The sequence below is a fragment of the Bufo bufo genome, chromosome 1 (genome assembly GCF_905171765.1).
Source record: "Bufo bufo chromosome 1, aBufBuf1.1, whole genome shotgun sequence".
NCBI lineage: Eukaryota > Metazoa > Chordata > Amphibia > Anura > Bufonidae > Bufo > Bufo bufo.
The window spans coordinates 498376157-498398009 of record NC_053389.1 but is presented as its reverse complement, the minus strand read 5'-3'; the positions used below and the strand labels follow the sequence as shown (position 1 = coordinate 498398009).

At 42.7% G+C, this 21853-nt stretch overlaps 1 protein-coding gene across 1 annotated transcript in view; it reads right to left on the bottom strand.

Annotated features, from left to right (window-relative positions):
- Positions 1-21853, bottom strand: part of SLC38A1 (solute carrier family 38 member 1) — a 136908-nt gene that overhangs the window by 74439 nt on the left and 40616 nt on the right. The window contains exons 3-4 of the mRNA XM_040410588.1: positions 5441-5519; positions 4847-4962 (exon numbers count right to left, since the gene is read on the bottom strand). Of these exons, the coding sequence (XP_040266522.1) occupies positions 4847-4962; positions 5441-5519 (195 nt within the window). The remainder of the gene's footprint in view (positions 1-4846; positions 4963-5440; positions 5520-21853) is intronic.

Genomic DNA, 21853 nt, shown 5'->3' with positions numbered 1-21853 from the left:
CTTGTTGATTCCCTTTATGTATTTAAAAGTTTCTATCATATCCCCTCTGTCTCGTCTTTCTTCCAAGCTATACATGTTAAGGTCCTTTAATCTTTCCTGGTAAGTTTTGTCCTGCAATCCATGTACTAGTTTAGTAGCTCTTCTCTGAACTCTCTCCAAAGTATCAATATCCTTGAGCTAGACATAGCCAGAGTTAGGTAATGTTCTGCACTTCATGTAATGTAATATAATGTACTGTATGCTCAGAATGTTGCAGCACGAGCTAGGCATAGCCAGAGTTAACAATCTTGGCTTATTCCTCTCTGGAGCTTAGGATGTGGGCTGTAAACCCCCACTCCCTCAGTTCCAGGAGGAGATTCAAGTTGTTCTAGGAGTAGGGAGTGAGCATGGGCCTGGAGGAAGCAGGGAACATACAGTATGTGCTCCTCTTCTCAGACATTTAGCTTAAATTCTTCAGAGACTAACAGATCCCCGTGTGCCCTCGTGTGAGATTTTGGAGTATTTTCATGGCTATAGAGTGAGTGTCAGCAAGGTAACCAGCGTAAAGCATTAATGACTTTGATGCTGCAAAGGGATAAAACAAGTTAAGACACCCTATGCACACCAGATTAAGGGACACAGAGGCTACAACATTTTAGCCAACAAAATGTTCAGCGTAGAACAATTTAGACCCTGCTGCAGTGGAGGGATAATGAGTTCAGACACCATTCACACTTCAGGTATAATCTTGGCCAGTTGTATTATTGGAACCACACGCCGGCATGCAAATTACGGACATTGTGTCAGATTGCAGTTACTAGCCAAAGATCCCAATACTAGAGACTATAGCAAGACAAAAAGCAATCTGAGGGCCATTATTGTTTCTAATTACTTGCTTAGTGTATGCTTGAACATCTGAAAAAAGAATTTGCACTGTGTACAGATAATTGCTGGATGCACTACAACTCCTATTTTCTGCACAGTAAAGAGAGACATTTGCTCAATCTGGCAAAGTTACTGACTCTACTAACACTACATGCTGGCCAAAGCATCATTTCATGCCCTGCCTTGCACCCATCTTGACATTTAACATTAAGGGCACCCGCAAACTACTACGAGGCAGGAGCCCTAGCTACCTAGCTACATTGAGTTTGCTGAAGAACTATAGGGTGCCCCTCTTCGGCACTGAACCAAGGGAGTGATGGCTCGAGGGAGTACACCGTGACACATAGTCATTAGGGCCACCACCAGTCCCATCCTCTGCTTTGGCTCTTCAGGGCTTTGCTGCACATACAGTCAGGTCCATAAATATTGGGACATCAACACAATTCTAAAATTTTTGGCTCTATACACCACCACAATGGATTTGAAATGAAACTAACAAGATGTGCTTTAACTGCAGACTGTCATCTTTAATGTGAGGGTATTTACATCCAAATCAGGTGAACGGTGTAGGAATTACAACAGTTTGCATATGTGCCTCCCACTTGTTAAGGGGCCAAAAGTAATGGAACATAATAATAATCATAAATCAAACTTTCACTTTTTAATACTTTGATGCAAATCCTTTGCAGTCAATTACAGCCTGAAGTCTGGAACGCATAGACATCACCAGACGCTGGGTTTCATCCATGGTGATGCTCTGCCAGGCCTCTACTGCAACTGTCTTCAGTTCCTGCTTTTCTTGGGGCATTTTCCCTTCAGTTTTGTCTTCAGCAAGTGAAATGCATGCTCAATCGGATTCAGGTCAGGTGATTGACTTGGCCTTTGCATAACATTCCACTTCTTTCCCTTAAAAAACTCTGGTTTCTTTTGCAGTATGCTTTGGGTCATTGTCAATCTGCACTGTGAAGCGCCGTCCAATGAGTTCTGATGTATTTGGCTGAATATGAGCAGATAATATTGCCCGAAACACTTCAGAACTCATCATGCTGCTTTTGTCAGCAGTCACATCATCAATAAATACAAGAGAACCAGTTCCATTGGCAGCCATACATGCCCATGCCATGACACTACCACCACCATGCTTCACTGATAAGGTGGTATGCTTAGGATCATGAGCAGTTCCTTTACTTCTCCATACTCTTCTCTTCCCATCACTCTGATACAAGTTGATCTTGGTCTCATCTGTCCATAGGATGTTGTTCCAGAACTGTGAATGCTTTTTTAGATGTCGTTTGGCAAACTCTAATCTGGCCTTCCTGTTTTTGAGGCTCACCAATGGTTTACATCTTGTGGTGAACCCTCTGTATTCACTCTGGTGAAGTCTTCTCTTGATTGTTGACTTTAACACACATACACCTACCTCCTGGACAGTGTTCTTGATCTGGCCAACTGTTGTGAAGGGTGTTTTCTTCACCAGGTAAAGAATTCTTCGGTCATCCACCACAGTTTTTTTCCGTGGTCTTCCGGGTCTTTTGGTGTTGCTGAGCTCACCGGTGTGTTCATTCTTTTTAAGAATGTTTCAAGCAGTTGTTTTGGCCACGCCTAATGTTTTTGCTATCTCTCTGATGGGTTTGTTTTGTTTTTTCAGCCTAATGATGGCTTGCTTCACTGATAGTGACAGCTCTTTGGATCTCATCTTGAGAGTTGACAGCAACAGATTCCAAATGCAAATAGCACACTTGAAATGAACTCTGGACCTTTTATCTGCTCATTGTAATTGGGATAATGAGGGAATAACACACACCTTGCCATGGAACAGCTGAGAAGCCAATTGTCCCATTACTTTTGGTTCCTTAACAAGTGGGAGGCACATATGCAAACTGTTGTAATTCCTACACCGTTCACCCGATTTGGATGTAAATACCCTCAAATTAAAGCTGACAGTCTACAGTTAAAGCACATCTTGTTTGTTTCATTTCAAATCCATTATGGTGGTGTATAGAGCAAAAAAAAAAATCATTGTGTCGATGTCCCAATATTTATGGACCTGACTGTACATATTCCACAGTATGGCTCTGTCAAAAGTATATATTAGGGAATACTTCTGACATATGTGCACAATGTATGGACCAAATGCATTTTTGAACAAAATTCAGAAAGTTGACAACTGAGACAGGAAGTCTTGGTACTGTGGGGTTTTGCTCTGGTAGATAGGGTAAGCGGGCGCAGTACAGAGTCAAAAATACAAGTTCTTAACTTAAAACGTCAGTGTTTATTCACACTTGAGGCAATCGCACAAAACAGCAGTCTTCGTGTTAATTCACACACAATGGAAAGTTCATATAACACAAGTCACCTTGCTGGCAGTTCTGCCTCCAGTAGCCCACAGCAGGCTTTTTGGGGCCTGTTTCCCCAGCATGCGGCTCTCAGCCCTCCAGCACGGCACAAAGCCTCAGATCCCAAAAACAGAGACATCTCTGCTGAGCCCAGCTGCCTATTTAAGGACAGCCAGGTGCTGCCAAAACCCGGACCGGCACTTAAACTCTGGTCCGGTATTTGACCTTACCTGGCTTGAAACTAGCCCAGCCGCACGTGCTGGGAGGACAATACCTGCCTTGCCAGACACAACCCCTCACTGTGTCACAGTACATATCTACAGTGGAGTCATAAAGTCTTCAGACCTGTTTTCTTTATTTACATTTTGTTATGTTGCGGTCTTGTGCTAAAATAAAAAAAAAGTTTTCCCCCATCATTCTGCACTCACTACCCAATAATGACAAAGTGAAAACAGAATGTTCAAAATCTTTGCTAATTTATTAAAATATTGACCTAAGTATTAATACTGTATACCCAGTACTTAGTAAAAGCACCTTTGGCAGCGATTACAGCCTCCAGTCTTTTAGGGTATGATGCTACAAGATTTGCTTACCTGGGTTTGGGAATTTTCTGCCATTTTTCTCTGCAAACCTTCTCAAATTTTGTGAACTGTTAAATGTGACCATTTTGTCACTGGCAGCAGACTCTGTGGGCATTTCCCCTAGTATTATATGCAGGAGTGTGACTACTGCCATAGAAGCCATAGCAGCTGTTAAGAGGCCCGCAGTGGCACAGGGGCGTGGATAGTAATGGATATCTGTCATCCATTATGGCCCGAGTCTCATTCCCTGGCCTGTGCTCTCCCTTGCAGACGCAATGCAATGAATTCATCGCACTTGCAGAGCTGAATAGAAGAGCGAACGAGGTGATGATCATCCCCTGGCCCATGCACTCTCTAAGCCCAGCAGACACAATGACATCACTGCATTGCTCCTGCTGTGGACAGAGTGGTGTGCTCCGTTCATCAGGGTAATGGGGCTAGGTGAGTATTCCTTTTTTATTTTATTTACACCATAGGGGCTTGATAAATGTAAGCGGGGCACTAAGGAGGAGCACTACTGTGTGGGGACACTAAGGGGGCAAAAGTACTGTGAAGAGGGCACTAAAGGGGGAGTACAACTATGTAGGGACAAGAGGTCATGCTACTGTGAAGGGGGTAGTAAGGGGTCACGACTACGGTGTGCATGAAGGGGGAATAACTACTGAGTGGTTGTATAGTGAGTGTGGGCAGTCTTGACTAGCTGTGGGAGGGGGGTTGAAGAGAAGTTATGATGCGGGGGAGGGGGGTTTCAAAAATTTGCCATGGGGCACAGCATTTTCTAGTTACACCCCTGATTACAGGATAAATATTCAAATGAATGGCTGTCCACTCTCATATGGTGGCTCTCATTTTTAGTTCATTATTCTGGCTCTCCAGCTCAGGATACCCCCATCCCTATGATTACATGCTGTGATAGGGCATATTGACCAGATGTCTTCTTTAGATGCTTTAAGGGAAAACTTAAATTTAAAACAAGCCATCATCACTAATGGTCATCGGAAATAATGAAAAGCACTGTATATATTGCCACGACACATCATACAAATATTAGGTATGGATACTTACACAAACAGGACTATTCCTGTGTTTGCCAAAGCAAAAGCCAAGCCAAGAATGCCGCTCCCCATAATTGCATTGCTCAAATTAAAGACAGACATTCCAATGGATGTTGTCCCTGGACTCTGTAGAAAGGAAAATGTTCTTAGAATTACATTTAGAATAATAACAGATTCTTAGATAAATTTATTCATACATTTCCTGGTGGAATATCAAAGTAAAAACATAACACAGATCTAAAATAAAATGCCCCAGAATTATTAGTTTGTAGGGAATGAACAGGTCTTCTTTAATATGATCTTCTCAGGACATATCAAGTATGCCAGAATATTAAGTACATATAGAATCAAGATAAAATCATCAAGAAGGAAATATTAAAAATGTTTTCTCACTTTTCTTTTAAAATATTTCTTAATATGGCCTGATCTGTGAGATCACCCACTTTCATAGTCTATATCTACATATCTCTTGTGTGATTATATTTATCAAGATTCATTATCATCATTGTATATTATATAAGTAGCATTTCACTGGAGAGTATCAATATTCAGAATGCTGCATCATGAAGAGGAGCATCTGTTATGAAAGCACAAGGACACTTACATAATCATCACAGGATTTCTTTTTTTCCAGGTGGCTGTTAGTAAGACTTCTTCTGCTTTCACGATCCGCAATAAATTTACTGTTGAGAAAGGGAAAGACATTGAGTGTTCATTTCTTATAAAACGTTATTCTAGGGCGCCCATACAAAAAGTCTGCTGAGGAAAGTATTTTTATGTGTATAGGGACTATAGGAAAATATGAGATGCAGGACACACAAACTATTGCACTTTTTGTTGTTTTTTTCCTCTTTGGTGGTGTTTTTGTGGCTCTGGTAAGTTAAAGCAATTTTTTTTTTGCCCGGACTTTTTCATCACCTTCCATGCCATAAAAAACACATGCAGATCTGTGGTTGCTATGCACTGAAAAAGCATGTTAAAAAAAAAAAAAAATGCAAATTAGATCTTCTAGCCCCTTGGTACATCAAACATTCATCCCTTTTCTCATTACGCACTTCCTTCCTCTGACTGCGTGACAGGGCCAGGCGGCTGTTTCCTGCTCTCGCCTGACCCTGTAATCTGAGCAGTGCTCCAGAATTGCAGCATATCCTCAGTACAGGTTTTCACTCCTGGGCAGTAATGAAATGCTGTATTACACATGCATCAAAATTCTGGAGCACTTCTCAGGCGAGAGATTACAGTGCCAGGTGAGAGTGGAAAACAGATGCCTGGCCCTGTCAATCAATAAGAGGAGGGAGAGGCGTAATGAGAAGAGGAACGGAACTCTGGAGCACCGAGGGGCTAGGGCCTGCCCTTGGTGCTCTGAACAATCAATTTGCATAAATAGTTGCATTAAAATTTGCATTAAAAAGCGCACGCCTGTTGGTGAAACCCTTGTTCCATCCACAGTCACCAGCTTGCACAAAGCAGACCCGAGTCGGTAAGACTAATTGTGCACACATCTCATACAGTTTTGGCCTAGGATCCTAGAGACTTAGACTAGGAATGTAGTCAGTTATTTAGGTTTGCTGTTTGTGTCAGGCCTTAAAATACTTAACAATACGTTAACTGCTCTGAACAAGGACTTCACGTTTAAAGTGTCAGTTTACACCTGAGAGCTCAGAAGCTTCACAAGAATTCAAGCCTGGCTGCTGTATTAACGAGAAACACCATAGCACGTGCTGTTTAACCAGTTATTGGGGGCGGGAATTATTATAGCATGGAATAAGATTGTAAGCTGTTGTGATGTATCCCAGGCTAGCCCGCATTACGCACCCAAATAATTGTTCCTGAATTTAGGGTAATAACAGGTAAGGCATGGCTGGTCTATTTGAACTTGCCAGTAGGTATATGCAGCACGCCAGACCTGCAGGGTATTGCGATTGTGAGGTCACGGTTAACGGCAAGCGAGGGTTACTCACAGTTCTGTAGGGAAACCCTGGGCAGGCATACAGCAGTGAAGGAGAGGCTGGCACAGGAGTCCTCTGGGGCACACTCTGTATTTAGGGACCAGGCCTGGTGGTGGATGAGGTGCCCTGGATGTTGCAGGTGTTTTATGTGCCTGGGGCAAGGTCCCTTTAAGGTTCGTGACGCCAGTGCCGGTAATGGTGGCACACCGATGGATGGTCTTAATAAGTGAGGTACACAGATGGTATGGTGAACCAAACTTTGCTTTACTGTAATCAGTTCAACTTTATACAGTTGGATGTCAACTCAGTTCCACATATCAAGTACACTTCACAAGCAGGGTTTCACAATTATGGCAGGTATACTGTTTCCTTGCAAGATACTCAGAGGGTAAACAACAATACACGCAGAAGCAGGCTGTACCGTCTCCTCGGAGATAGTGTACACTGTTCTTTAGAACTCCTGTCTGGTTTTGATCCCAAGGCCCGGATACCTCAATGTTGGCTTTTATCCTTGGTAACAATCTTCCTCAGGTACTCATCCTTGCTTTACATTACTACCTTTTCTGCCCTTCAGCTTACTTGTACTAGCTGGACATGCTGACTCTGCTTGACTTGGTGGGAACTGCAGGGTTTCTCCCAGGAGGCAAGCTCTTCCCCTGGGGTAAATCTTCTGAGCTAACCATGGCTCTCTTGATCAGCAGGTAGGCTAGGATCCCTCTACTAGCCTCCTGGTAACAACTAGAAGCCTGGGCTGTCTAGTTGCATGTCAGGAGAAGGCTCTGGCTTGTGCCTCCTAACTTGTCTCTGCAGACTCCTGACCTTGCACACCCACTCCCTGTCTAGGCCTGGACCTTTATACCAGGGGTTCTCTAACTCCCTCTAACGTCTGGGATGACTAACTGCATCCAACTAGGCCTGCTCTTGCATATTACAGGGGGACATTGCATACAAAAATACATTATAAAATACATAAGGTGCACAATTAAATATAACATTCCTGTCCCTTGGGAGGAGGAGTAACGCACACACCAATTGACCCTTGTGTAGTGCCCACGCTTATCTAGTGGGACACTACATATAGATAAGACAATATCCAACATACACAATATGTGATTGTCAGAGCTTATCTATTCTTTCCTTGTACAATGACCTCTGCACAGGTGACAGAGTATGCCTAGAAAACTCTCCCATAGAAGTCTATGAGGTCCCCTCCTGACCATTATGTCTATGGCCCGTGGGGCTGCTGTGAAGCAAATTTGTATAATGTTTTGTAAAGAACATCTCAGGCAAGATAGCCGCCCCATAATCATGTTCAGGAAATAAAATAAAAAATATCTGCAATCAGACAATGAAAACAGATTAGAAGAAAGGATATGTGTTACTACCTGGTTTTAACTTGCAGATATAATCTATCTATGATTTTGGTGTCAACATAAAATGATTATTTCAACCAATGAACAAGTTTTTGCTCATCCATCGGGTAATCTTTGGTACATTTACATAGGCCAATTATGTGGAACAATTGGTTGTACAAATGTTCGTTCCTGATATTATGCCTGAAAACAGTCCCATGTATAGGGATCTTTAGACTAGACCAGGGGTCAGCAGCCTCCGACACTCCAGGTGTTGTGAAACTACGTCTCCCAGCATGCACACTTGCTTGGCTGTTCTCTGAACTCCCACAGAAGTGAAAGGAACATGCTGGGAGTTGTCGTTTTACAACAGCTGGAGTGTTGAAGGTTGCTGATCCCTGGATTAGACAGTCTACAGGTGAGTCAATAAATCCAGCCACAATCACTGTGATAAAACTAGATCATTTTTAGACTGCCTAGTCTAAATTTACACTGTCTAAAAACTATTAGTAAATAGGTCCCAAAGACTGTTGTACGGGGAACAGTGATGACTGTGAAATGCAATTCTCACACTGACCCTGTAGTAATTTTAAAATAATGATTAGATGAAGGAAACAAGCCCAAAATGATCATCTCTAAAATGTTGCATGAAAAGTAAAAGACATAATTTTAGAGTCTAGTCCGTTTATTTATTCTTTGTTTACTATGCACTGTGTTGAAAACCGGCACAGCAGGATAACCAGGATTAGATAGAGAAATCTTCTTACCTAGTGACCGGCATAAGAAGCCAGCCATTGATTAACCTTCTGTTTGGGCTCAGACTATGCATCTGCTCAAGTATTATAATGAGGGTATAGGGTATGTACTGTGTTTTATTTATCCCACAGTTCCTAGTACAAGTCTAATACTCACTTGTATACCTGCTGTTACTAGGGACAAGTAATGTTACATAGTTTCATAGTTTTTAAGGTCGTAAAAAGACAAAAGTCCATGAAGTCCAACCTGTAATCCTGCGATATCAATCCACGGAACAAATCCCTGGATCAATGTCCATCCTCCTTTTAAAAAGGGGTTGGGCCAAAGGGAAAGGGTGTGTAGACAAGATTTCTATACATTGTCATAAGCCTCAATGTTATTTTGAATTTAAACCTTTTTTTAAGCCATCTACTGTATTTGCTGTGACCATCTCCTGCGGCAGTCTATTCCAGAGATTCACAGCCCTTACTGTAAAGAATGCTTCTCGCCTCTTATGACTGAATCTTTTTTTCTCCAGGTGCAGGGAGTGGCCCCTGGTTTTTTGAGTGGGTTTAACAGAGAATAGCTTTCCTTGATATTTTTTGTATATTCCGTTTTTATATTTGTACAGGCTAATCATGTCCCCCCTTAGACGTCTTTTTTTAAGGCTAAACAATTTCAGTTCATTTAATCTTTGTTCATAACTAAGATCTTCCAGGCCCTTTATGAGTTTAGTTGCTCTCCTCTGTACTTTTTACAACTCCAGGGCATCCTTTTTATGGACTGCTGCCCAGAACTGACCTGCGTATTCCATTTGAGGCCGCACCAACGCTTTGTGTAGTAGCAATACTAAATCTCTGTCCCCCAAGTCCATACCTCTTTTAATACAAGACAAAATTCTGTTGGCCTTAGAAGCAGCTGACTGGCATTGCATGCTGTCATTTAGTCTATGATCTACTAATACACCCAGATCCTTCTCAATAAGTGACTCTCCCAGTTTTACTCCTCCTAGGACATATGCTGAATGCAGATTATTAGCCCCCAAGTGCATAACTTTACATGTATCTATATTGAACCTCATTTGCCAAGTGGAGGCCCAAACAGTAAATTTGTCCAAGTCAGCTTGTAACTTATTAACATCTTCCATAGACTGGACTGTATTACAAAGTTTGGTGTCATCTGCAAAAATAGAAAAAGCACTATTAATCCCATCCTCTATATCATTAGTGAATAAGTTAAATAATAGCGGACACAACACAGAACCTTGGGGTACACCACTTATAACCGGGGACCATTCAGAGTAGGAATCATTAACCACAACTCTTTGGATACAATCATGAAGCCAATTTTCAATCCAATTACAAATTATATTTTCTAAACCAATAGACCTCAATTTACCTATTAGTCGTCCATGTGGGACAGTATCAAATGCCTTTGCAAAGTCCAAAAACATAGCCTTCCCTCTATCCAGGCTCCTACTCACCTCCTCTCAGCTACTGTTCTTAGCAAATCAGAAAAAATTATGTTCATAGATGATCACTCGCATGAGTCATAGAAAGTAGTGAACAGTAATCTGGATTATTTAAGACTTAACTTTTACTTTAGATATAATATAAAATAAATGAGATATATCCCTCAAAATAACTAGAAGCTAATTACACAATACAGTTTTCCACTGCCCCCCAATCAAAGGGATTCTTATGGAAACAGTAACAGCTGTGTCCACACTTACACATTCAGTGTCGGACACTAGAAGGTAACAAGAGCTGGTATGCATTAGTACCTAAGGTGCACAGAAACAAGGCAGGAGCAATCATTGTATACTGACACCTTATGTGCACAATTCAGGCAATAATGCAGAGGAGAGCATTTAGCAGTGTATACAGGGAGTGCAGAATTATTAGGCAAGTTGTATTTTTGAGGATTAATTTTATTTTTGAACAACAACCATGTTCTCAATGAACCCAAAAAACTCATTAATATCAAAGCTGAATATTTTTGTAAGTAGTTTTTAGTTTGTTTTTAGTTTTAGCTATTTTAGGGGGATATCTGTGTGTGCAGGTGACTATTACTGTGCATAATTATTAGGCAACTTAACAAAAAACAAATATATACCCATTTCAATTATTTATTTTTACCAGTGAAACCAATATAACATCTCAACATTCACAAATATACATTTCTGACATTCAAAAACAAAACAAAAACAAATCAGTGACCAATATAGCCACCTTTCTTTGCAAGGACACTCAAAAGCCTGCCATCCATGGATTCTGTCAGTGTTTTGATCTGTTCACCATCAACATTGCGTGCAGCAGCAACCACAGCCTCCCAGACACTGTTCAGAGAGGTGTACTGTTTTCCCTCCTTGTAAATCTCACATTTGATGATGGACCACAGGTTCTCAATGGGGTTCAGATCAGGTGAACAAGGAGGCCATGTCATTCGATTTTCTTCTTTTATACCCTTTCTTGCCAGCCACGCTGTGGAGTACTTGGACGCGTGTGATGGAGCATTGTCCTGCATGAAAATCATGTTTTTCTTGAAGGATGCAGACTTCTTCCTGTACCACTGCTTGAAGAAGGTGTCTTCCAGAAACTGGCAGTAGGACTGGGAGTTGAGCTTGACTCCATCCTCAACCCGAAAAGGCCCCACAAGCTCATCTTTGATGATACCAGCCCAAACCAGTACTCCACCTCCACCTTGCTGGCGTCTGAGTCGGACTGGAGCTCTCTGCCCTTTACCAATCCAGCCACGGGCCCATCCATCTGGCCCATCAAGACTCACTCTCATTTCATCAGTCCATAAAACCTTAGAAAAATCAGTCTTGAGATATTTCTTGGCCCAGTCTTGACGTTTCAGCTTGTGTGTCTTGTTCAGTGGTGGTCGTCTTTCAGCCTTTCTTACCTTGGCCATGTCTCTGAGTATTGCACACCTTGTGCTTTTGGGCACTCCAGTGATGTTGCAGCTCTGAAATATGGCCAAACTGGTGGCAAGTGGCATCTTGGCAGCTGCACGCTTGACTTTTCTCAGTTCATGGGCAGTTATTTTGCGCCTTGGTTTTTCCACACGCTTCTTGCGACCCTGTTGACTATTTTGAATGAAACGCTTGATTGTTCGATGATCACGCTTCAGAAGCTTTGCAATTTTAAGAGTGCTGCATCCCTCTGCAAGATATCTCACTATTTTTGACTTTTCTGAGCCTGTCAAGTCCTTCTTTTAACCCATTTTGCCAAAGGAAAGGAAGTTGCCTAATAATTATGCACACCTAATATAGGGTGTTGATGTCATTAGACCACACCCCTTCTCATTACAGAGATGCACATCACCTAATATGCTTAATTGGTAGTAGGCTTTCGAGCCTATACAGCTTGGAGTAAGACAACATGCATAAAGAGGATGATGTGGTCAAAATACTCATTTGCCTAATAATTCTGCACGCAGTGTACATAATGCACAACGACATACAACAAAACAACAGAAAACATACAATGATTGGGTGTTAGAAGAAACTGTGCAACAACCATGCACAATTACACCCATATCAGAAGGTGCACGGCGGCACCATTGAAAACCAGGTGTCCCACTAATTGGGCCCCTGTCCGGAACCTAACCCTGGAATTGCATTCCCTATTTAGCCCTGAAAAGATCCCAACATGCACGTTTCTGAGGCAGAAACAGTCCTCTCATCAGAGGAATATATAGAATGGGCCATAGAATATGATTTGGTTGCCGGAGACGATGTTCACCGCCAGGCAAATGCTGGGAGTAGTAATCACCAGCAGGTACAAAAGCCACTAGGAGCAATGGCTCCTAGATGGAGTAGAGTGCACAGATAGGTGCACAACATACAGGGAAAGAAAAAAGGGGGACAGATGAAACACCCCCTCCCTTTGTTGCGGTACACAGTGTGAGACAGTGACGGGTCTCATGCAGGTTGGAGGCAAGGAAGGGGTGGATAGTGTGGTCCACACCCCTGTTCCACCACAGGTGAGACCAGCTGGAGGTACTCAGCCTGGCATAAAGCACCTCCCAGAGTGTCAGCAAGGGGGGAGTGTGTTACCTGTAGACAGAGGCCTGGAGGCTCTGTCTGTGTGGTCTCAGCTGGGCAAGGCTGAGGGACCACGAGGCTAAGTGACAGTCTGGAATTTGGGGGATGCAGTGACGCCTGTACAAGGGCCACAAGGTCAGAGTCGGGAGGACTGTTGGACCACAATCCCCCAAAGGGACTTGTGTTTGCTACAGCCTGGAGGCTGCTGGGCTAGCTGAGAAAGCCGCAGGTTATGACCGTGTCTGAACAGCACTCTATAGGTGAGTCAGGGATTCTACCCTATGTTTAGTTAGAGCCTAGCCGGGCAGGTATTTGTTTTGTGTTATTGTTTGTTGTTGCTGGTGTTGCACAATAAATGCAAAGTTTGGACAGTATATCCGTGTCTGGTGAAGTAACCTGTGAGAATGACCCCCGGAGAAGAGCTAACCCCCCCACAACAGGTTGAGGCCGCAGGCATTGATGTTACCTGTTTTTTCTGCAGGAGCCCGCCTTTCTTTTAAAGCATCGCAACGGCATATGCACGCGACGCGCACTATGGTGACGTCAGTCATCGCGAGATGTGAAGGCGGCGCATGCGCAGAACAGTCTGCCAGGTCCCAAAGTGTAGCGTACATGGAGCGGTGCTAAATGCGCCTGCGCCAGTGGCCAGCAGTAGAAGTGGGGCACCGCGCCTCTGATATATATGCTACAGCTTGAGGATACACTGCTATTTTCACCGGGCATCACAGTTCTCATGTGAGTATCGATAGCATGAGGGAAGGTTCCACAGTGTGAAAAATAAAAGCATGGGGGCACTTTCCACCAAATGCATACTGTGGACCCATATTAAGCATGAAACGGACACAATATAGATGCATATGTGGTCCGTGCATACGGGCGTTGATATGTGAGCACCGTAAGGGTGTGCATCGATGGGCATCGGGATATATGTCCATACAGTGTACACCCAAACAACCCTGATATGGGTATATAATAAATAGAGAATGGTATTTGTGGTGGTTTGATATTTTTATTTCTTAACCGTGGCTAGAAGAGAGACCCAAAAGGGCGATGGTGGGCACCATGAAAGGTAGAATCCATTCTACCAAAGTATGGAGAGGGGTTCATCATTTGGACAGACACTACAGGAAGCAGCCGAAATGAAGCTGTTCATTCAAACCTCTAGGGGATACTGTATCGAGTTGAAATGTCCATCGTGCTTCCCGCTGTAGTAGGAGACGGTCCCAATCCCCGCCCCGTGTAGGTGGTGGGATTTTGTCAATGCCTATAGCTCTAATACAGCTGGGATCCCCGCCGTGGTTGTCATTCACGTGCCGGGCCACTGGTGTATCACGCTCATTCGTGATGTCACCCAAGTGCTCCCCGAGACATCTGCGCAGCTCTCTTTTGGTCTTTCCTATATATTTAAGTCCGCACACGCATGTGATCTTAAAGATCACACCCCGTGTGCGGCAATTAATAAAATCCTTGATGGTAAAGGACTTCTGTAGGTTTGAGCTAAAGAGAGTTTGACTGCTTTGTAATATCTTGCAGGCCACACAGCCACTGCACCTGTAACAGCCATTGATCTTACGGTCCAACCATGTCGCCCCTTGGGTGGCTGGGGTGTAGTGGCTATGGACAAGCATGTCTTTGAGGCTACTGCCTCTCCTAAAAGAGATCTGCGGATAACTAAAGACGGTCTTCCTAATTTCGGGGTCCATCAATAGGACGGGCCAGTGCTTGCGAAGGATATCCCTGATCTGTCCTGATGCCTCGTCGAACGTTGCGATGAGGCGGATCTTTTTCTCTGACTCTTCTTTGACCTTGGGCACCAGGAGATCGGACCGCTTTGCTGATAAAAGGGTCCGATATGCTGGTTTTAGGACATCATTGGGGTATCCTCTATCAAGGAACCTGTTTTGTAAGACCTTTGCTTGGTCGACGAACTTGCTGGAACAGTTGCGTCTGAGGCGCAAATATAGACTTTTTGGTATGCCTCTTTTCTGAGAAAAGGTATGGCCATTGTCCCAGTGTAGTACAGAGTTCGTCGACGTGGGCTTCCTGTAAATTGTAGTGTCAAGTTCATTTAAGGCACCTCTGGATATTTTAATGTCCAGAAATGCCAGATTGTCCCTGTTTGCTTCTGATGTGAAGCGTAATCCCACTTCATTGGAGTTAAGTTTGAGTACAAACTCTAAGAAGGACTCCTTCGTGCCATTCCATATGACAAAGATGTCATCTATGTACCGCGCCCACATGAGTATGGGCCCGGTACATGACGACATCGTGTCACCAAAGACCTTTGTTGCCTCCCACCAGCCCAGGAGAAGATTGGCATAGGACGGCGCACAGGAACATCCCATTGCCGTGCCCCTGAGCTGGTGGTAGGTCCTGGTATTAAAAAGGAAAAAAATTGTGTGTTAAGAGGAATCTTAATAGCTTCAGCACAAATTGATTATGTGCCCTATATTGGGTTCCCCTCATGTTGAGATAATACTCGACTGCCCTGAGTCCTGCCTCATGGGGGATGGAGGAGTTTAGGGCCTCAACATCTATGCTTCCCAGGATATTGCTATCCTCAATGGTAACATCATCAATTTTCCGCAAAAGGTCCATACTATCGCGAATGTAGGATGGCAAGCATACCACAAAGGGCATAAAGATGCAATATATGTATATGCCTGCATTCTGGCATAAGCTGTTAATCCCAGAAACTATTAGGCACCCCTTGAAAGGGCTAGTCCCTTTGTGGATCTACTGTTCTTAGTAAAACCATGTTGGCTCTCACTTATTATATTATTTTCAGTTACATAATCCTGTATGTAGTCCCTTATAAGCCCCTCAAACATTTTCCCACTATGGATGTTAAGCTTACTGTTCTATAATTTCCTGGTGAAGACCTAGCACCCTTTTTGAAAATGGTCACCACATTTACCTTGCACCAGTCTCTTGGTACAATGCCTGTCATTAAAGAATCTGTAAAATTCATAACCAGAGGCAAAGCAATAACTGAACTGAGCTCCTTTAGAACTCTAGAATGTAATCTATCTGAACCTGGGGCCTTGTTCACTTTATTTATTTTTTAGCATATTAAGGACCATATCTACAGTCAGCCAGGTAAGTATGTTATTTGTGATATTTACACCAGTGGCACCACCCTCACGAGATGCCCTCTCTTCTTTTGTATATAGAGAGCTAAAAAAAAACATTTAGGAGCTCTGCCTTCTCTTGATCCCGAGTGACCAACAACCTGCTACTATCATTTTAGGGGCCCTACATGTTCTAACCTTGTTTTTTTTGCATTTATGTATTTGAAGAATGTTTTGGGGGCTGTTCTTACTTTCTTTGGCCACCTGTATCTATGTGTGTTTATCAGTGAAATGTTTGGTCCATAGGAATGATGACATTTTTTACTTTAACAGTATTGTGTCTATAAACAGAGACTCAACAACACGTTGAATAATTTCACGTTTTCTAAAATCAGCACATATGACATGAAAGAGAAAATCTAAAGTGTACCATTACAAAAAGTGCCTAATAAGTGGTTTTGATGAAAGCAATTGTTATCTTCAAAAATCCATACATTGGATCTATGGGATTTTTTCTGGTTTTATGAGTAAATTTCTACAGGGTATTTAAGAGTAACAAAAAGTCTATTAAAAAAGGTTGTGCACTAATTTCAAGACCTCTCAGACTTGGGAGACCCACATTGGTGATCACATTTACCTGATCCCCAGTGCTGGGTTCCAACTCGTTCGTTCTCTGACCACCACTGCTTGTCTCGGGTGCTTTCATGTAAGCTTCCAGTTTGATGCTTTTCCCTTTGCCTCATGTGACCATTTAACATGACGCAAACAGGAATTTTACATGGTGAGACCCAAAACAAGCAGCGAAGGCAGGACACTGCTCCTGACTGTCTGAAAGGTCTGGAAATGTGTGCACAGTCCCTTTAAGTTCCATAGACAGGGCCTTCCCTCTATGACTGTGCATACAGAGATAGTTGTCAATCACTGATAGTACCGCCTCCTTGACTTCAAAGCCCAGAATGAGGAGAGATATAAATGTATAAATTACAAGTTATATTGAATGTCTTTCCCACAAACCTATATATTAATCTGCTCAGCTCCTCCTGCTCTATAACATGCTGCCTGCAGATTACACTGCATTTTCATGGTAACAGGTTCCTTTCAAAAGAGAGGATACAGATACAGTTAAAAAAGTACCGTATTTTCCGGCGTATAAGACGACTGGGCGCATAAGATGATCCCCAACTTTTCCAGTTAAAATATAGGGTTTGGGCTATACTCGCCTCATAAGACTACCCCTGCCTGCACAGACCTCCCTGTCTCCAAGACGATCTTCTCCAGTCCAAGGAACTGACCATGGCAGTCAGGGCTTCAGTAGCATCCTGGCTGCCATGGTAGCCTATCTTTTTCTTTTCACATTCCCAGTTTCCCACATAGGAACTACTAAGGGCTGGGAAAAGATGGTGGGTCCATTGCCATGGGGGATCTGTGGATGGCACTGTTATGGAGGGGATCTGTGGATGGCACTGTTATTGGGGGGGGGGGGGGGATCTGTGGAGGGCACTATTATTGGGGGGGGATCTGTGGATGGAACTGTTATGGGGAGGGGGATCAGTGGATGGCATTGTTATGGGAGGGGTATCTGTGGATGACACTGCAATGGGGAGGGGGATCTGTGGATGACACTGCTATGGGCGGATCTATGGATGACACTATATAGCATCTTATGTTATATGTGTCATCCACAGATCTCCGCCATAACAGTGTCCCCCAATACACTGGCCCCGCCGCTCACATCAGTATATTATCTAAAGACTATTCCTTAACTGGCAGTAACTTGAACTTTAAATCAGCGCTGTGATATTTATTACCTTACAATGAAGCTCCGGTAACAGGCAGAGCGAGCGGCAGCTCATTCATAAAGTCGGCGGAGCAGGCGCGTCACATGAGTGACGTTACACCGCTTCCCGCTCTGCTTGTTACCGGAGCTTCATTGTAAGGTAATAAAGATCACAGTGCTGATTTAAAGTTCAAGTTACTGCCGGTTAAGGCAGCACAGGGGGGGGGGGGGGGGGGGGGGGAGGGACAGGCAAGCATCCCCGTGAAAACTCAGATCCGATGGTATATTTTAACCCCGAGGCAAGCGTCCCCATCACCATGGGAACGCCTGGGGGTTAGAATATACCATCGGATCTGAGTTTATACCTTATACCCGGCGTATAAGACGACCCACGACTTTTGAAAAGAATTTCTAGTGTTAGAAAGTCATCTTATACGCCGGAAAATACGGTATATGTTTAACTTATGTTTTTTTTAAGATAGGAGGCTTTGGGCAAAGGGTGGCTGATAGCTATCATCTGAACTATCATCCATATGTTAAAGGGTAACTTTCTAATTTTTATTTGTTTTGCTAGTTTATTAGAGCTAGGCATGTATACCGGAGTTAGTCTGTCAGTAATTGTCAAAACATCTGTAATTACCTTAAATAACAGCTTTTATTAATGTTCTCTGTCCCTTTCCACTGCTCCCTTAAAAGACCGTTACTAGGGCTTGTCTGTCTCCCAACTTAATGTAAACAGAAGACAGAGGGGAGGTCCTTCACACTGCATGTCTGCATTAGGCTTCAGAGTGAGGAGGCGTGTCAGTAATCCAATCTGATTGGCTGGCAGGGAGCTGCTGGCTACAACAAGTGTGTATGGGAAGTGAGGAAAAGCAGTTTTGGCCTCAGAGAACTGGCAGAGGAGCCATCTTGAGAAGGTCCTCTTATTGTAAATGTTTAAACAGCTGTAACTAAGGGAAAAACTCAAGGAAAACAGTGGTATGTGAAGAAACTAAAGATTGCTTTATGCATAATGCTGCTGCAGCAGTAACATATGCTAAAATTTATTTTTTGATGAAGACATGACAGTTACCCTTTAAGTGCATGCATTATTTTTCATATGAGAGACAATGGTAATGGATAGCTGACAACAGTGGGATGGCATCCCTCAGATTTATACTATTTTTTCCATCTCATGAATGCCCTTACACAAATAATCTAGTGCAATTACAATTCAAAAAGCCTACCATAAGAAGGTCCTCAGCCACCATATGAAGGCCACTTTTACCAGCACATATTATTTTTTATTTTTTTGCAAAATAGCAGATAATAGGGCTGTCCATTTAAAAAAATATATATATTTTTATCGAGTTGTTTATAGTATAGGAAATAATACAGTTATGTATTTTAAAATTCTTCTCACATACTATTCTTAATACCAGTGCAATAGCTCCTGCCTACACAGAAGAATGGCATAGTCCAGTAGGGTGTAATACATCAAGTGAATGGGTCCGCATCCGTGATGTGGGGAGCACATGGCCGGTGCCCTCATAAAGTGTCATTATTGTCGGCAGCACATCACCATTTACACAGGACAATGTGCTGCCACAAAATGATGACTTTAATATATGCATAAAAGCTGCGATTACAAACATGGGAAAATGATGGAAATGAAACTTTGCTAAAAAGTTTGTTCATCTGATCATAGGCCCTTGTAAAAGGCTATGAAGATTTTCCACTGATAATTGTACGACACTGTATGTTCAGCAATGACGACCACAGAAGACAGTATGAAAGTTATTATTAAAATTTCAATGAATATCAGTGGCTCACCTGCATGCACAACCGTGATATGGTGCTCACTCCCAAGGCAACACCCCAAGCCCAATAGAATGAACAAAAGTGGTTAGAATTTGAACAGAGTGACACAAATATAAAATATATGTATATATTTATAAATCCATAGTTTGTGAATTCACAAAATAGACACATGTATCTATAAAAAGGTGATGAAAAAATACTGATCGTGATAAATAAAATAAAAGCTAAAATGAGTGAACAACAATGAATAACAATGAATAATGAATAGTAGTATAAAAATAGTGCGAATTAGTGAATTGGAGGATGCTGTAAAAAAAAGGGGATGTCTGTTCCAGATGCTTCCCAATAATCACATTAATGACCAGTCCTGCTATATTGCAATATGAAAATTCTGCCAGGATATCGGTAAACTGCAAAGTACGCAAATGAAATTTAAAGTGTCCTCCTATATAGACCATTACATCAAACACCCTCAGTGGAATTCACCCAACAGCAACGTAGTTCACTGTATTAGTGTCAGGGATGTATATAGATGTATATACACTGTCCAGACAGCTCTGTAGTCCCCCGTAGATTACCGCTGTTTGACCACTGCGGTTAGGATGTAAATACCGCCGTGCTTAGTATCACCATTTTTCGGCATACATTACCCCTTGAGGCATTAGTTTTATATTTATAAAATCTGTATGTTTGCCACAAGGGCTACGTTACCCTCCTGTGGACTTGGTAGAATGTTGCCGGCTTGTATATATCCTGCGATGCTTGTGATGATCAGAGATGCTTGCCATGGTGAGTGCTCCGGTCGTTATCCCTCGTGGCGTCCCACGTGAGCTGGGATCACCGTTCTATTTTCTGCAGCTCTTTCTCTAACTCAGGGATACTCGTTCTCAATTCTTAATGAGGTAGGTACCTTAATGTATTTGAGTATTTGAGAATAGCAATCAGATGTATGCTAGCTTGAATTCATATACTGTCTTTGGCACCAGACGCGTTTCGGGACTGTGGTCCCTTCCTCAGTGGTAGACAGTATACTAATGTGCGTACCTTTTTATAGCATTCCAGTGGAGAAGAGGGCTCAGAGAGATATAATAGGTGGCAGTGCAGTTTCTAGTTAAAATTTCTCTCAGGGCGAGTGTCAAAAAAACTCCCCCCCCCCCATCAAAACTTCTCGATTAAATCATATCAGAAGAGTACTTGCAACCATCTCACCATATATTTTATTTTTATTTTTTTATGCTTAACACAAGATTTATTGAGAGCAAAAGAAAATCATAAATTACTGCTTAAACTGCTAAAAGTCGCAGGCAGAGTGGTTCAGGAGAACTGCAGTATAAAGGAAGGCAGTACCCTTAGAAGAGTAGTCATGAAATACAATCATCAATAATGTGCAAAACCAAAAAACTGTCATGTTAGCATTTAATAACTAACTAAAACCCAATCACAGCAGGTCTCAACTAGCACACGCAAGTAAATGTACAAAAACCAAGTAACATATAAAACCAGATTCAAAGCATAGATGGCAAGGCGGATTACTGTATACTGTACATAAAATGTATGGAGGTTACACCATGCACCATGCGGACAATATAACCTCTGTGCCATGCTGTACAATAAACAGTATAACCCCTACACAGTGTAGAGGTATACTGTATATTGTGTGGCACAGTGTAGAGGTATACTGTATATTGTGTGGCACAGTGTAGAGGTATACTGTATATTGTGGGGCACAGTGTATGCTATATGTGTATACCATAAACATATTCCACATGAAAACTTACAATTACTTGGCTTGGCCCTTGGGGATCTCGGACGCCACTTCAACACTTTGGCCGTGGGCTCGGTGGAGCTGATGTTGTGCTTTATCCTAATGAGAAAGATTTCATAATAAGGATTTGGAGAAGGGGCAGAGGGATAGCAGAGCAGGGAGAGGCTGGTGCTGCTACTAGGGGGTCATTTCATGGGGGAGTAATAAAGCCCACCATAATGCCCCCCCCAGTAGAAATAATTCTCCTTATAATGTGCAAAACATACCCCCTTGTAATGTCCCCAGTTGAGCTAATGTTCCCATAATGTGCCAATATAAAATACCCCTTCTTAGTGCCCCCATAGATGACCCCATAGTGCTCCTCTCCCCCCTTCCCCATAGTACCCACCATAATGTGTCCCAGTATAAAATGCCCCTATACAGAGCCCCCCATATAAAATACCCATTCTTTTTAGCCCCAGTAGATGCCCCTATAGTGCCACCCAATAATGTGCCAGTAAGATGTGCCCCCATAGAT